A 16,337-nucleotide genomic window follows, 5' to 3' on the forward strand; every position below is an offset into this window, starting at 1 on the left:
AAATTTCAATTTGCACAACAAGCTCATTTACCTTGTTCCGTATACTGCGCGTATTTAGCTACAACACCCTCAATCCTGCATTGGCGACCTCCCTTTCCACACTCTCCTCAGTCACTCTACCCTGTACTATGGCTCTTTTTTATTTTTGACTATGGCTTCTCTGCCTTACACTTTCCTCCTTACTGCTTTTTGTTTCTGGCCCCGTTTTACTTCCCCCCCAACTTCCTACATTGGATCCCATACCCCTGCCACATTAGTTTAAACCCTCCGCAACAGCTCCAGCAAAAATTCCCCCTCGGACTTTGGTTCCAGTCCTGCCCAGGTGCACACCGTCCGATTTGTACTGGTCCCACCTCTCCCAGAACCAGTTCCAATACCCCAGGAATTTGAATCCCTCCCTCTTGCACCATCTCTCGAGCCACGCATTCATCCTATCTATCCTGACATTCCTACTCTGGCTAGCACGTGGCACTGGTAGCAATCCTGAGATTACTACCTTTTGAGGTCCTACTTTTGAGTTTAACTCCTAACTCCCTGAATTCATCTTGTAGGTCCTCATCCCGTTTTTTACTTCTATATGCCTATGTGCACCACAACAACTGGCTGTTCACCCCCCCCCCCCCAATGTCCTGCAGCCGCTCTGAGACATCCTTGACCCTTGCACCAGGGAGGCAACATACCAACCTGGAGTCTCGATTGCATCCGCAGAACCGTCTGTCTATTCCCCTTACGATTGAGGCCCCTATCACTGCCCTGCCATTCATCTACCTGCCGTGCGGCGCAGCAGAGCCAGCCATGAACCTGGCTGCTGCTGCCTTCCCTGGTGAGCCATCTCCCTCAACAGTATCCAAAGTGGTATATCTGTTTTGCCGAGAGATGACCACAGGGAACACCTGCACTGCCTTCCTACTCTTGCTCTGTCTTTTGGTCACCAATTTTATATCCCCCTCAGTAACTTTCACCTGTGGTGTGACCAGCTCGCTAAACATGCTATCCACGACGTCCTCAGCACGGCAGATGCTCCAAAATGAGTCCATCAGCAGCTCCAGAGCCGTCAAGCGGAGCTGCAACTGGACACACGTCTTGCACGTGAAGGAGCCAGGGTCAGTGGATGTGTCCCTGAGCTCCCACATCGCACACAATGAGCATGACACGTGTCTGGGATCTCCTGCCATTTCTTAACCCTTAGGTTAACATATACAACTACAATTCCAAAAAACGAAAGAAAAATTAAACAAATAGACAAATGAAAAGAAAAACTACTTACCAGTCACTTACCAGGGACCATTTCTTCTCTTCCCCCCCCCCACACCTGCTTTTATATCAAAGAAGCTTTAGGTGACTGACACCTAACTGCCACCCAGTTATGTGAGTGGATGGGGCAGCCTCTTGTTTTTTTTTTATAAATGTTTTTATTCAGTTTTCGTATTTTATATTGAACAAATTACAAATTGTTAGGAGAGAGAAAAAAAAACAAACAAAAACAAACACGCAAAAATTAACACACATATTTACAGGTAAGCATCTTCGTAGTAGTAACTGCGCCCCCCCCCCCCCCCCCTCAACATGTTTATTTAGCTTGGTTTTGGGCCTTAGCTAGCCATCGAACCCCCGTAACGAACCTGTAGCCCCCCCCCCCCCCCCCTCCCGCTACCTTCCCCCGACTATTCTTCCTCTTGTACATTGGCCACAAATAGGTCCCGGAACAGTTGCATGAATGGCTCCCACGTTCTGTGGAAGCCGTCGTCCGACCCTCGGATGGCAAATTTGATTTTCTCCATTTGGAGAGATTCCGAGAGGTCGGACAGCCAGTCCGCAGCTCTGGGCGGTGCTGCTGACCGCCAGCCAAACAGGATTCTACGGCGGGCGATCAGGGAGGCAAAGGCAAGGGCATCCGCCCTCCTCCCCAGGAATAGATCTGGCTGTTCTGAAACCCCGAAGACCGCCACTATCGGGCATGGCTCCACCCTCACTCCCACCACTTTGGACATTACCTCGAAGAAGGCTGTCCAGTACTCCACGAGTCTGGGGCAGGACCAGAACATGTGGGCGTGGTTGGCCGGGCCTCTTTGGCACCGTTCACATCTGTCTTCCACCTCCGGGAAGAACCTACTCATACGGGTTCTTGTTAAGTGGGCTCTATGTACCACTTTTAGTTGCGTCAGGCTGAGCCTTGCGCACGTGGAGGTGGAGTTGACCCTATGCAGTGCTTCGCTCCAGAGTCCCCACCCGATCTCCATCCCCAGGTCGTCCTCCCATTTCCTCCTTGTTGCGTCCAGTACGGTGTCGTCCCTATCTACCAGTCGGTCATACATGTCACTACAGTTCCCTTTCTCTAGGATACTTGCGTCCAGTAGGTCTTCCAGTAGTGTCTGTCGTGGCGGTTGTGGGTACGTCCTTGTCTCCTTTCGTAGGAAGTTTTTGAGCTGCAGGTACCGTAGCTCGTTCCCCCCAGCTAGCTGAAATTTCTCTGTCAGTTCGTCCAGTGTTGCGATCCTGTCGTCCGTGTACAGGTCCCTGACTGTCAGTGTCCCCCCGTCCTGCCTCCACCTTTTGAAGGTGGCGTCGGTCAGTGCTGGTTTGAACCTATGGTTGTTGCAGATGGGAGCCCTGTTCGACATTTTGGTCAGGCCAAGTTGCTGCCGCAGTTGGTTCCAGGATTGGAGGGTGGCTGTCACCACTGGGCTGCTGGAGTGTTTTTTGGGTGGGGATGGGAGTGCTGCCGTGGCGAGGGCCCGGAGGGAGGTTCCCATGCAGGAGGCCTCCTCCGCACGCACCCACTCAGCTTCTGGCTCCTGGATCCATCCCCTTACTCGCTCGGCTGTTGCTGCCCAGTGGTAGAGTTGTAGATTCGGGAGGGCTAACCCTCCCCTGGTTTTTGTTTTTTGTAAGACCTTCTTTGGGATCCTAGCATTTTTACCCCCCCATACGAACGCCATGATAAGTTTGTCCAGCGCTTTGAAAAAGGCCTTGGGGATGTAGATCGGAATGGATCTAAACAGGAAGAGGAACCTGGGCAGTACGTTCATTTTGATCGTCTGAACTCTCCCCGCGAGGGAGAGCGGGAGTGTGTTCCATCTTTGCAGGTCCTTTTTGGCAGCCTCTTGTTAACCTTCACTGCACAATATACCAAGAACATCTTTAGCAGTTGCTTCTGAACCGTTCTTCATTGTTTTCAAAGTTGATTCTTGTTCATAAAATTATGGAAATGAATACCGAAAGAGGACATTCAGCTCTTATACAATATGTCTGCTTTTTTTAATGAATTGGTAGTTACTCGTGGTGCAATGCCTTGTTATCTTGTTTCCTCACAGTTGAGTATGCTGAGGATATCCCCCTCGATGGGTCACACATTAGATATGAACACATCCCTGCGCCACCTGCTTTTCCTACTGGAGTACTGCATGGTGACTGGTTACGATTGGTGGGACATCCTCTTGCATGTGCAGCCTAACATGGTGCAAAACCTAGTGGAGAAACTACATGAGGAATATACACGCCAGAATCAGGCTTTGCAACAGGTAAAGGATTAATGGAATATCAGTGTGTGCCGTGGTCTTTGTAATACCCACTTGCTTCTGGATTGATTATGATTTGGTTTTTGCTAGTTATTAAACCCGGAAGTACAAACACAGGCTTAGATTGACTCAATGGACAGAATTCTTCTAATCTTCCCTGGCGGGTTTGTGGTGGGCGGGCGGACACAGAATTTGGCAGAAGCCAAAAAGTTGGAAATCCACTGGTGTCAACCATGTTGCATTTCTCCCAAAAGTTGACTGGCCTTCCCAAAGGCAGGTGGCGTGAATGCCATTTGCACTGATTTGCATCTCATGAATGCTCATTAAAGCAGCCGGCATCCCATCAGGCCTTTCAATTTTCAGTCATGACAGCCGGAAATTACATCAACATCAAACCCAATTGCTAATGAGTGGCGTGCACAATGAACAAATAAATGTACAGCACAGGAACAGGCCCATCGGCCCTCCAAGCCCGTGCCGACCATGCTGCCCGACTAAACTACAATCTTCTACACTTCCTGGGTCCGTATTCCTCTATTCCCATCCTATTCATGTATTTATCAAGAATGCCCATTAAATGTCACTATCGTCCCTGCTTCCACCACCTCCTCCGGCAGCGAGTTCCAGGCACCCACTACCCTCTGTGTAAAAATTTAAAAAAAATTTGCCTCGTACATCTACTCTAAACCTTGCCCGACGCACCTTAAACCTATGCCCCTTAGTAATTGACCCCTCTACCCTGGGGAAAAGCCTCTGACGATCCACTCTGTCTATGCCCCTTTTAATTTTGTAGACCTCTATCAGGTCGCCCCTCAACCTCCGTCGTTCCAGTGAGAACAAACCGAGTTTATTCAATCGCTCCTCGTAGCTAATGCCCTCCATACCAGGCAACATACTGGTAAATCTCTTCTGCACCCTCTCCAAATCCTCCACATCCTTCTGGTAGTGTGGCGACCAGAATTGAACACTATACTCCAAGTGTGGCCTAACTAAGGTTCTATACAGCTGCAACATGACTTGCCAATTCTTAAACTCAATGCCCCGGCCAATGAAGGCAAGTATGCCGTATGCCTTCTTGACTACCTTCTCCACCTGTGTTGCCCCTTTCAATGACCTGTGGACCTGTACACCTAGATCTCTCTGACTTTCAATACTCTTTAGAGTTCTACCATTCACTGTATATTCCCTACCTTTATTAGACCTTCCAAAATGCATTACCTCACATTTGTCCGGATTAAACTCCATCTGCCATCTCGCCGCCCAAGTCTCCAAACGATCTAAGTCCTGCTGTATCCTCTGACAGTTCTCATCGCTATCCGCAATTCCACCAACCTTTTGTGGCGTCTGCAAACTTACTAATCAGACCAGCTACATTTTCCTCCAAGTCATATATATATATATATATATATATATATATATACTACGAACAACAAAGATCCCAGCACTGATCCCTGCAGAACACCACTCGTCACAGCCCTCCAATTAGAAAAGCACCCTTCCATTGCTACTCTCTGCCTTCTATGACCTAGCCAGTTCTGTATCCACCTTGCCAGCTCACCCCCGTGTGACTTCACCTTTTGTACCAGTCTACCATGAGGACCTTGTCAAAGGCCTTACTGAAGTCCAGATAGACAACATCCACTGCCCTACCTGCATCAATCATCTTTGTTCTCAGTTCGCCAGAGACTTCAAGGTGAGTGCAACAACTTTAACAGAACAACATGCAGAAGGCAAAGGAGGTGGATGAGGACAACAAACAATGGAAGGCAGAGGGAAGACTATGGGGAGGGAAGCTGGACCCTGATACGGCTGCATGAAAAGCTCACAAACAAAGGGGTCAAAGGGATACCACATCCTTTACTGGAAGAGGATGCATGAATATTCAAGTTGGGTAGAGGTCCAAGCGAGGCACAGGAGCCTTCCAGGTGATGGGTTCAGGTGGAGGGTGTTTGAATCGGTGAACAGACTTTTTCTTGAGGCTGCCAGCCTCTTTCCTCTGGGTTGCTGACATCCTGCTGGGTCTGGTCACGTCAGGTGGACTGGAGAGATTGATACATGTGTGCTGGACTGGTATATAAATATGCTGGGAACTTCGAACCTGCCAGCTGATGGCGGGAGGACAAATAAGCTGCCGGACCACCAGATGACTCGGAGGAGAACACGCTTGTGCATAATCAATGAAGTTCCAAGCTCAGAATCGTTATTCTGGTTGGAGAGACAGGAGCCGTCGCCACTGAATTTAGTCTCAGTGGGAGAATTCTGCCCTACTTTAGTGACAAAGTGTGAGGTCATGGAAAACTTTGCTCAACATGGAGTGTGGCTAAAGGACAGAATTAAGAATGGTTTAGCAGTTCTGCAACTTCCTAGCAAATCAGTTGGTTTTGACAGTTTCAAATCTTGTATGTGTTCACTAATCTTCTCCGTGGTGCTAGTTAATATTTAAACGTCTTAATTAGAAGGGAACGATTAGAAGAGATTTAATCGAGAAAATCCTCACTATGGATTCAGATATTTAAAACCATGCTTGTTATAATTGGTGACCATTGTATTTTCATAGCTAGGCACTTAAATTTAACTTAATTATTAAATGTAGAATCATAAAATTTTACAACTGGAAAATAGAAACCATCTGGCTGAATGTGCCTGTGACAGCTTAACGTTATCCACTTAAGATCATATCCGTAAATTTTTCTTTTCTGATATTTGTCCATTTTCCTAATTTAAAAATGACTACAGTGTTATCCAGGCTACATGGTAGGGATTGTTCTATTTTTGACAACATATTGATGTGTACGTGATATATAAATATATGTAGTGATAAATTTGTCTGTCCCGAATTTTTGAACTTCAGGCATTGGATACAAAATTTTAATTAATTTTCCTTAAATATTTAAATCTCCATTTGAGTAACTTGTTTCAAAAGCAGCACTTGGCGCTGTGATAGCGCATGTGCCTCTGAGTCTGAAATTGCGAGCTCAAGTTCCACTTAAGGTTTGCGGGAACAATCTCGGCTGGAACTTCTGTGCAATACAGAGAGAGTGATACACTGTCAGAGGTGATGTCTTTGGAATGAAAGAGTTAAAGCAAGCTCCCCCATCTGCCTCCACACACGGACATAACGTTTCCATGACACTACTTAGTAAAAAGGAGGAGAGTACTCCTGGTATCCCCACCTAACACCTAAAATAGGTTTCGGAAGCTAAATACTGTGGATGTCAGAAACCTGAACATAAAGCAGGAAATGTTCAATTATCAGCAGATCTAGCAGCATCCATGGGGAGAGAAAGAGGTAATATTTCAGGCCTATGACCTTTCTTCAGAATGAGGAAAAGTTTAACTATATCATCAATTTTTAAGCAAGTCAATGGGGAAAGGTAAGAAAAAGAACAGGTCTGTGAATAGTTGGAAGGCAAGTGAGATTAAATGACAAAAGGAGTGGTAATGGGACAAGTCAAGAAATAAAAGATGTGTTAATGGCAGAATCACAAAAAATAGTCACCCAAAAGCCAAAAGAAAGGGAAAACCAAAATTAGCAAATAGAAAATAAACAAATTTGGGTGGAGGTTACCATCTATAATTATTAAATACTCATCTATAATTATTAAATATTATGTTGAGCCCAACAGGCGGTGAAGGCTTAGGTCACTGTCTGTGTGGAGTCTGCATGTTCTCCCTGTGTCTGCGTGGATTTCGTCAGGGTGCTCTGGTTTCCTCCCACTGTCCAAAGTTGTGCAGGTTAGTTGGATTGGCCATGATAAATTGCCCTTAGTGTCCAAAAAGGTTAGGTGGGTTATGGGGATAGGGTGGAGGTGTTTGTTTAAGAGGGATGCTCTTTCTAAGGTCTGGTGCAGACTCGATAGACCGAATGGCCTCCTTCTGCACTGTATATTCTATGATCTAAGTACCTGATCGACTGCTCGGGTGCTGTTCCCTGAGCTTAAATTGCACTCTCTTGGAATGTTGACGGAGACGAGAATAGGATACAAGGTGGAGAATTAAAATGACAGGCAACCAAAAACTGAGCCATGTTTGCAGACTGAAACATAGGAACATAAGAATAAAGAGCAGAAGTAGGCAATTCAGCGCCTCGAGCCTGCTCTGCCGTTCAGTCAGATCACGGCTGATCTCTTCCTTGTCTCGAATCCTTCTTTGCAACGCCAGTGTTGCACAAAGCAATTACTCACCTGTGTTTGCTCATCCCAGTGTAGAGGAGATTAATACTGTATACAAAATTGAAGGACCAGTAAACCACTGTTTCACCTGGAAGGAGTGCATGGGGCCTTGAACAAAGTGAACCGTATCATGGTTCAGGGAGGCAGGGAAAGGGCTGTGACAGTATGTATGTGAAATGGAACAGGCATGACCCAGGGCCTTGACAGCTAATGTGGGGGCTACCCTTCATTCGAAGGGCTCCACTTCCACCCCACCAGCCTCTAAATCATTCTTTTTTTCGTCACCAGTGTGATGTCACCACAAAATGCATCTTCCTATCCCTCTTTCAGTTTTACAAAGCGATCATTCCCTCCGTGACACCCTGGTGCACACCATGCCCCTAACATGCTCTCCATACAAATGCAGGAAATGCAACATTGCCCTTTTATCTCCTTACTGAAATGAATTGGGTGTACTTTTTTCAATCTAAAATACCACTTTGTGGAAAATCTCTGTTCAGCCTGAAAATGTAACCGAAATTTCTGGTCATCTGTCAATTTAATTCTCCATCTTACCTCCCACTCTGCCCTTGGGCTCTTGCAGTTTTCCAGTGAAGCTCAACATAAGCTTACATAATTTACACTTTTCTGGACTCAACATTGAGTTCAGCAATTTTAGGTCATAACCTTTGCCGCCATGCTGTTGTCATTCTCCTTGCTGGTTTGTATTTTGTTCTCTTGAACCATTTTGTCATTTAATCACTTCTGCCCTCCACCATCTCGCAGACCTTTTTGTTGTTTTTCCTACCCCATGGGCAGCACGGTAGCACAGTGGATAGCATTGTGACTTCACAGCGCCAGAGTCCCAGGTTCAATTCCCCGCTGGGTCACTGTCTGTGCGGAGTCTGCATGTTCTCCCCGTGTCTGCGTCGGTTTCCTCCGGGTGCTCCGGTTTCCTCCCACAGTCCAAAGACGTGCAGGTTAGGTGGTTTGGCCATGGTAAATTGCCCTTAGTATCCAAAACGTTTAGGAGGGGTTATTGGGTTATGGGGATAGGGTGGAAGTGAAGGCTTAAGTGGGTCAGTGCAGACTCGATGGGCCGAATGGCCTCCTTCTGCACTGTATGTTCTATGTAATCCCTTGTCATTTGCTCAAAACCAATGGCATCTCTAACTCTTCCCAGTCCTGATAAAATCTTGTTCTGAAACGTGAACTAATTTATTTCTCCACAGATGCTGGAACATTTCCAGCATTTTCCACTTTTATATTTAAATTGATTTTCTGGTAATTTATTTCATTGCTACTCAGAAGTTATTTTTAAATTTATTCTTTTTTGGCATTACTGGCAAAGTTTAAATTTGTTGCCTGTCCCTAATTGTCCTTGATCTGAGTGGTTCCCTCGGCCATTTCAGAGGACAGTTAAGAGTCAATCACATTATTGAGGGTATGGAATCACATAGAGGCCAGACGCCAGACCAGGTAAAGATGGCAGATTTCTTTCCCTGAAGGTGTGGTCGAAGGAGGGAACCAGATGGGTTTTTACAGTTTTACAGCTTTCAATTTCAGATTTTAGTAGCTGAATTTAAATTCCACTGCTACCTCGGTGGGATTAGAACCCATGACCCCAGAGCATTAACCCTGATCTCTTGGCTAGTTCAGTGACAATACCACTACGTCACTGTCTCCCTTTACAAATTGGCTGTCATGTTTCCTCCATTACAGCAATTACTATATTTCAAAAATACTTCATTGGCTATAAAGCATTTTGGGATTAGTTTGTGGAAGGGACTATGTGTGTGTGCGTGTGTATATTACAAGTTGTTCAGTCATTTCGGTTTGGGGTTCAGAGCGTATCAAAATACTTAGCTGCTGCAGGTTTTCTGGTTGAGCTGAGAAATGAATGCCTGAAATTCTTTGTATATGCCAAATGCTTTTTTGCACATCATACACTAAGTAGTGGCATTGTTAGAGAGTACAGCTGCACCCTGGTTGCTGAAGATCAATTGTTTTGCACGATTTTCTGCAACATTCTGTTCATAGACCTTTGTCATCCAACTTTCCTTAAATTATGTCTTGGGAGAGCAGTTAGTTTTGCCCGATTTATTACCCTGTTTCCTTTCTTGACGACTTGAAGGTATTCTTTCAGTGCAAATTTAAATTACTTTGTTTCCATTGATTTAAGGTTCTGTCTACACGAATTGTTGCCATGAAAGCATCTTTGTGTAAGCTGTCAACCAACACATTGGCAAGAGCTTGTGATTTCCATGCAAAACTGCTGTTGATAGCAATTGGTTCTACACTTAAATCCCTCCTTCGACCACACCTGCTCAACACACCAGACAAGAGCCCTGGAGAGCGACTAACTGAGATCTGTTGTAAAAACACCGACACTGGTATGTGACTGATTTGTGTATGTGGTCCTAGTAACGAAAACACAATAAAATAGCTCGTATTAAAGCCTTCGGATTTGTTGGAGGGAAGAAATACCCGAGTCTGTTCTCGACCGTGTAGAGTTGCAAAAGTTGCATTTATTCGGAATTGATGTGTGCACACAGGAGAGGCAAGTTCTGCTGTTAGCCTTAGCTCGCAAAAGTCAACTCTGATCATAATCAGAATTACATGCATATATATTTAAGGTCCTTTCAGATTTGCAAGTAGGCATTGAGGTCTTAATTCAGTTGGAACAATACAAAGTGATCCGTATGCATATTTTCGGGTCCCTTTAATGGGAAAACCATCAGCTAATACAATCCTTCTTTACAATCTCCTCGATTCTGTTCAACATATTTCCTTTACCCTGAACTTCTGATGGGGTGTTGATGTGTTTTTATCCCCTGCACTGGGCTGGACAATGAATCTCCTACAGACAGGCTGGAGCCATGATTTCGGTGACATGGGTCCTCTTTCTTATCCTAATGCCCTGTGAGATGATTGAATTATCTCCAGTTCAGGTGACTTTTCTTTAAGGTCCAACAATTTAACCCCTTGCCTGCTGATTTTTCCCTTGACCTGTGCTGTTATAATACTTGAGGCATCTTTATTATTACTTATATCAATTCTGACACACGTATAGCAATTTCTTCCGCTAACAGAATTCTTCATTGCTGCAAATGTGTTCAAGTTTCAACTATAGATTGCAGATGTTTTTAAATGCAAGAATAGTTCTCAAATTCTGACTTTCATTGTTCCAGCTATTTTCAAAGTGCAAATGTCATCTTTTATTTCCCAAATCCCAAATTACCATGTCTATGTAAAATCCAGATAAGGCAGAACAGGAATCATTGCTTAAATCCTGTTTATTCTTCATTGCTGCTGAATATCTTAACTAATTTCCCGATCATAAGATAGCACTGAACAGTTTGTAGACAAGTTAGAGTGGTATTGTTGCATTCCCATTACTGCAGGAGTTCATCAGGTAGTGTCCTAGGCCTAGTTATCTTCACCAGTTTTATCAGTGAACCTCCTGTCATCAAATGGTTAGAAATGGGGATGTTCAGTACCATTCACAACTCCTCAGATACTGAAACAGCCCATGTGGCAAGACTTTCAGGCTTGAGGTGATAGGTGGCAAATGACATTCATGATTCCAAGTGGCAGGCAATGATCATCTTCAACAAGAGAGAATCTAACCATCTCTCCTTGACATTCATTAGTATTTATCATTGTTGAATCCTTCACTATCAACATCCTGGGGAGGATTACCATTAACCAGAACAGAATCATAGAATTTACAGTACAGGAGGCCATTCGGCCTATTGAGTCTGCACCGGCCCTTGGAAAGAGCACGCAACTTAATGCTAGGATTTTACTAAGAGTGAGGGACTTCAGATATGTGGAGGGATTGCAAAAGCTGGAATTGTTGTTCTAGAGCAATGAGATTTGAAAAAAACGTTGAAATTCATGAAGTTTAGCTAGAACCAATAAATTCCAGTGGCATCAGGGTTGATAATCGGAGGACACAAATTTTGATAAAAATGAATTACAGAGGATGCTGGAATCTGAAACCAAATGCTGGAAAATCTGAGCGGGTCTGGCAGCATCTGTAGGGAGTGGAAAATCTGAGCGGGTCTGGCAGCATCTGTAGGGAGAGGAAACAGCTAACGTTTTGAGTCCAGATGACCCTTTTCCAGCATTTTCTTTTTGGGACACAAGTTTTGAGGTCACTGTCAAAATAACATCATGTTGACATCGAAAAGGAGGAGGTATTGAGTCTTTTAAAAGACATGAAGTCTCCTGCGCCGGATGGGATTTACCCCCGAATACTGAGAGAAGCAAAGGAAGACATTGCTGGGGCCTTGACAGACATCTTTGTATCTTCATTGGCTACAGGTGAAATCCCAGAGGACTGGAGAATAGCTAATGTGGTACCGCTTTTTAATAATCTTAAGAAAGGTAGCAGGGGTAATCCTGGAAACTATAGGCCGGTGAGCCTCACGTCGGTAGTAAGTAAATTATTGGAGAGATTTCTCAGGGACAGGATTTGTACCCATTTGGAAACAAATGGACTCATTAAGCGATAAACAAAATGGTTTTGTGAAGGGGAAGTCGTGCCTTACTAACTTGATCGAGTTTTTTGAGGAGGTGACAAAGATGATTGATGAGGGGAGGAAGGTGGATGTTGTTTACATGGACTTCAGTAAAGCCTTTGACAAGGTGCCTCATGGCAGACTAATACAAAAGGTGAAGTCACATGGGATCAGAGGTGAGGTGGTAAGATGGCTACAGAACTGGCTCAGTCACAGAAGGCAAAGGGTAACAGTAGAAGGTTTTTTCTGAATGGAAGGTTGTGACTCGTGGTGTTCCACAGAGATCTGTGCTTGACCCTCTGTTGTTTGTAGTGTACATAAAGGACTTGGAGGAAAATGTAGCCGGTCTGATTAGTAAGTTTGCGGATGACACCAAGGCTGGTGGAGTGGCAGATAGTGTTGAGGATTGTCAGAAGATACAGCAGACATAGATAGGTTGAAGACTTGGGCAGAGAAATGGCAAATGGAGTTTAATCTGGACAAATGTGAGGTAATATATTTTGGTAGGTCTAACATAGAGGGGAAATGTACCGTAAATGGCAAAACTTGGTAATATAGAAAGTCAGAGAGATCTAGGCGTGAAAGTCTACAGATCTTTGAAGGTGGCGACACAAGTGGACAAGGTAGTCAAGAAAGCATAGGGCCTTCATTGGACTGGGCATAGAGTATAAAAACTGGCAAGCCATTCTACAGTTATATCGAACCTTGGTAAGGCCGCACTTGGAATATTGTGCACAATTCTGGTCGCCACACTACCAGAAGGATGTGGAGGCTTTGGAGAGGGTGCAGAGGAGGTTTACCAGGATGTTGCCTGGTATGGAGGATGTTAACTCTGTGGGGAGGCTGTATAGACTCGGACTATTATCATTAGAAAGACGGAGGTTGAGGGGTGACCTGATAGATGTCTACAAGATTATGAGGGGCATGGATAGAGTGGATGGGCAGGCACTCTTTCCCAGGGTGAAGGGGTCAGTCACAAGGGGGCATAGGTTTAAGATCCGTGGGGCGAAGTTTAGAGGAGATGTGCGAGGCAGGTTTTTTTACAGAGCGTAGTGAGTGCGTGGAACACGTTGCCAGGTGAGGTTGTGGGAAGCAGATACATTAACGGTGTTCAAAAGGCATCTCAACAAACATGTGGATAAGATGGGTATAGAGGCATATGGAACAAGGAAGTGCTGAGGGTTTTGGCATAGGTTGTGTGCTGCACGTTAGCACAAGTGGATAACACTGTGGCTTCACAGCGCCAGGGTCCCAGGTTCGATTACCTGCTAGATCACTGTCTGTGCGGAGTCTGCACGTTCTCCCCGTGTCTGCGTGGGTTTCCTCCGGGTGCTCCGGTTTCCTCCCACAGTCCAAAGACGTGCAGGTTAGGTGGATTGGCCAATATTAAATTGCCCTTTGTGACCAAAAAGGTTATGAGGGGTTATTGGGTTACGGGGATAGGGTGGAAATGAGGGCTTAAGTGGTTCGGTGCAGACTCGATGGGCCGAATGGCCTCCTTCTGCACTGTATGTTCTATGTACCTGTGCACTATGTACTGGATTACGGGAATAGGGTGGAGGTGTGGCCTTAAGTGGAGTGCTCTTTCAAAGGGCTGGTGCAGACACGATGGACCGAATGGTAAATTGTAATCTGTAAATTCTCTGATTCTATGATAATTGGCAGAAACCAACTTAACAACTTAGATGATGGACTAGAAAGTCACATATCCAAATTTGCTGATAACACAAAGGTAGGCAGCACTGTAAGCAATATCGATGGAAGTGTATTGATAAATTAATTGAGCAAAACTAGCAAATAAACTTCGATGGGGACATGTGAAGTCATCCATTTTGGACTTGAGAAAGATAAAACAGAGGCAGCATGGTGGCGCAGTGGTTCGCACTGGTGCCTCACGGCGCCAAGGTCCCAGGTTTGATCCCGGCTCTGGGTTACTGTCCGTGTGGAGTTTGCACATTCTCCCCATGTTTGCATGGGTTTCGCCCTCACAACCCAAAGATGTGCAGGCTAGGTAATTGACCACACTAAATTGCCCTTAATTGGAAAAAATTAATTGGGCACTCTAAATTTTAAAACAAAAAGATAAAACAGAACACTTTCTAATTGGACAAAATCTAGAAACAGCGGCAATCTAAAGCAACTGTCTGGAATGTGTAGGGCGGTCCACGTCTGTAGATCGTTAAAAGTTTCATGAACTACAAAAAATAATCTAGTGCAATGAAAATGAAAATTGCTTATTGTCACAAGTAGGCTTCAAATGAAGTGACTATGAAAATCCCTAGTTGCCACATTCCAGCGCCTGTTTGGGGAGGCTGGTAAGGGAATTGAAACTACACTGCTGGCCTTCCTCGGACTGCTTTAAAAGCCAGCTATTTAGCCCAGTGCTAAACCAGCCCCAATGCTGGTGGTCTTATCTAGAGGACAGAATACAAAGGCTTAGAAGTCATGCTCCAGCTATAAAAAAGCCTTGATTGTATGTATCACACCTCGAGTACTATCAGCAGTTCTGGGCATCACATCTTAAGAAGGATATATTGACCTTGGAGAGAATGGCGTATATAGCTTTATCAGATGATATCTGGACTCCAAAGGTTAAATTAGAAGGTGAGATTATACAAACTGGGGTTGTATTCCTTGGAATTTAGATGGTTAAGGAGCAAAGCAACTTACTTGATTCATAGCCCATCTATCACCTACTTCAGCATGTTCAAGACAGAAATTGATAGATTTCTGGATACTCGTAACATGAAGGGATCTGGAGTTAGTGCGGGAAAGTACCGTTGAGGTAAATGATCAACCATGATCTAACTGATCAGGTTTGACGAGCCGAATGGCTTATTCATGCAATTATATTCAAGCATTTGCTCCTTCCTCCACTGGTGGCAGTGTGTATCATCTACTGGACTCAATGTAGCAACTCACTAAGGCTTTTCTGATAGCACCCTCCAAACCTGTGCCCTTTACCTAGAAGAACAAGTCCAGCGGGCATATACTACTTCAGCGCTATTGGAGATGGGCAATACATATTGGCCTTGCCAGCGACGTCTACATTGTATACATAAATAATAAATATAGTGTTGTGGGCCAGGGTTTAGAAAACTCCAAAGTATATCATGTTCACCTGATGGACAACTGTTTATCAATTTTGGTTACGGTGAACACAAGGGCCTGGTTTTCAGATGTTATTCAACAGAGGCCTTAAGCTCTTTTAATCAAAAACAATCTTTATTCTATGAGTTTAGTTAACATTTTTATAAACACACAGTAAGCATTTTTATTAACTACAAACATAAATGCCCCACACAGCTACAGTAATCTATGTATCACCCTTAATACATTTCCCCCTTTAGCTGTTCCAATTTAAGAGCAAGATCCCATAAACCAGAAATCTCTTTTCAAAGGGGTGGCCCAGCACATAGCACTCAAAATCTGGTATGGATACCCTGTTTCCTTTCCAAAACAGTAGGTTTGAATTCCTTCCAGAAAACAGTTATTTATTTTCAAGTTATCAAGCAGTCTGGAATCAGCTTTTAAAATAAAGATAGATAGACACTTCTTTTTTCAACCTGTGCAGAACAAAACAGTTCAAAACCAAAGGGAAAGTTAAACTAACTCCCACAGTCCAGCTCCACCCACACAATGACAACACTGAAGCCATGTGATAAGACAAAAACATTTCTTAAAGGGACACTCCCATGCCAATACTTAATAATTCTGTTCTGTAAGGGACCAGTTGTTTCAAGGGCCTAACTGATGCGTTTTTTTCAGATATTGATAAAGTTATGATAAATCTGAAAACTGAAGAGTTTGTCCTAGATGCTTGGGTGTTACAGTCACTTCAGCAACTCATACAATGGGTTGGAGACTTTGTGCTATACCTTCTGGCTAGTTTGCCCAATCAGGTGAGTATACAGCTGTGCATCTCAAAATGTTTTTTAATCAAAATTTGTGTCAAGAGAAATGTTATCCACATTTTTCAGCAGTCTTCCTTTTTAAAGATGAACAGGTACATTCAATCAATTGCCGACAATTTTGCAGAATTATTTCATTTCATGAAACACAATCTTCAGCCTTTAAATTTTATTATCTTTTTCTACATGTTTGAAAATGTTTTGTTCTAAATGGACATTCCCTCAGTATAG

The 16,337-nt window shown here is 44.2% G+C and overlaps 1 protein-coding gene across 4 annotated transcripts in view; it reads left to right on the forward strand.

Moving 5' to 3' along the window:
- The window catches only part of med16 (mediator complex subunit 16), a 57,167-nt gene that overhangs the window by 17,635 nt on the left and 23,195 nt on the right, over positions 1 to 16,337 (forward strand). For all 4 annotated transcript variants that reach the window (XM_038776432.1, XM_038776431.1, XM_038776430.1 and 1 more), the window contains exons 8-10: positions 3,315 to 3,521; positions 9,852 to 10,062; positions 15,964 to 16,097. In XM_038776432.1, coding sequence (XP_038632360.1) covers positions 3,315 to 3,521; positions 9,852 to 10,062; positions 15,964 to 16,097 — 552 coding nt within the window. The remainder of the gene's footprint in view (positions 1 to 3,314; positions 3,522 to 9,851; positions 10,063 to 15,963; positions 16,098 to 16,337) is intronic.

The sequence above is a fragment of the Scyliorhinus canicula genome, chromosome 18 (genome assembly GCF_902713615.1).
Source record: "Scyliorhinus canicula chromosome 18, sScyCan1.1, whole genome shotgun sequence".
Taxonomy (NCBI): Eukaryota; Metazoa; Chordata; class Chondrichthyes; order Carcharhiniformes; family Scyliorhinidae; genus Scyliorhinus; species Scyliorhinus canicula.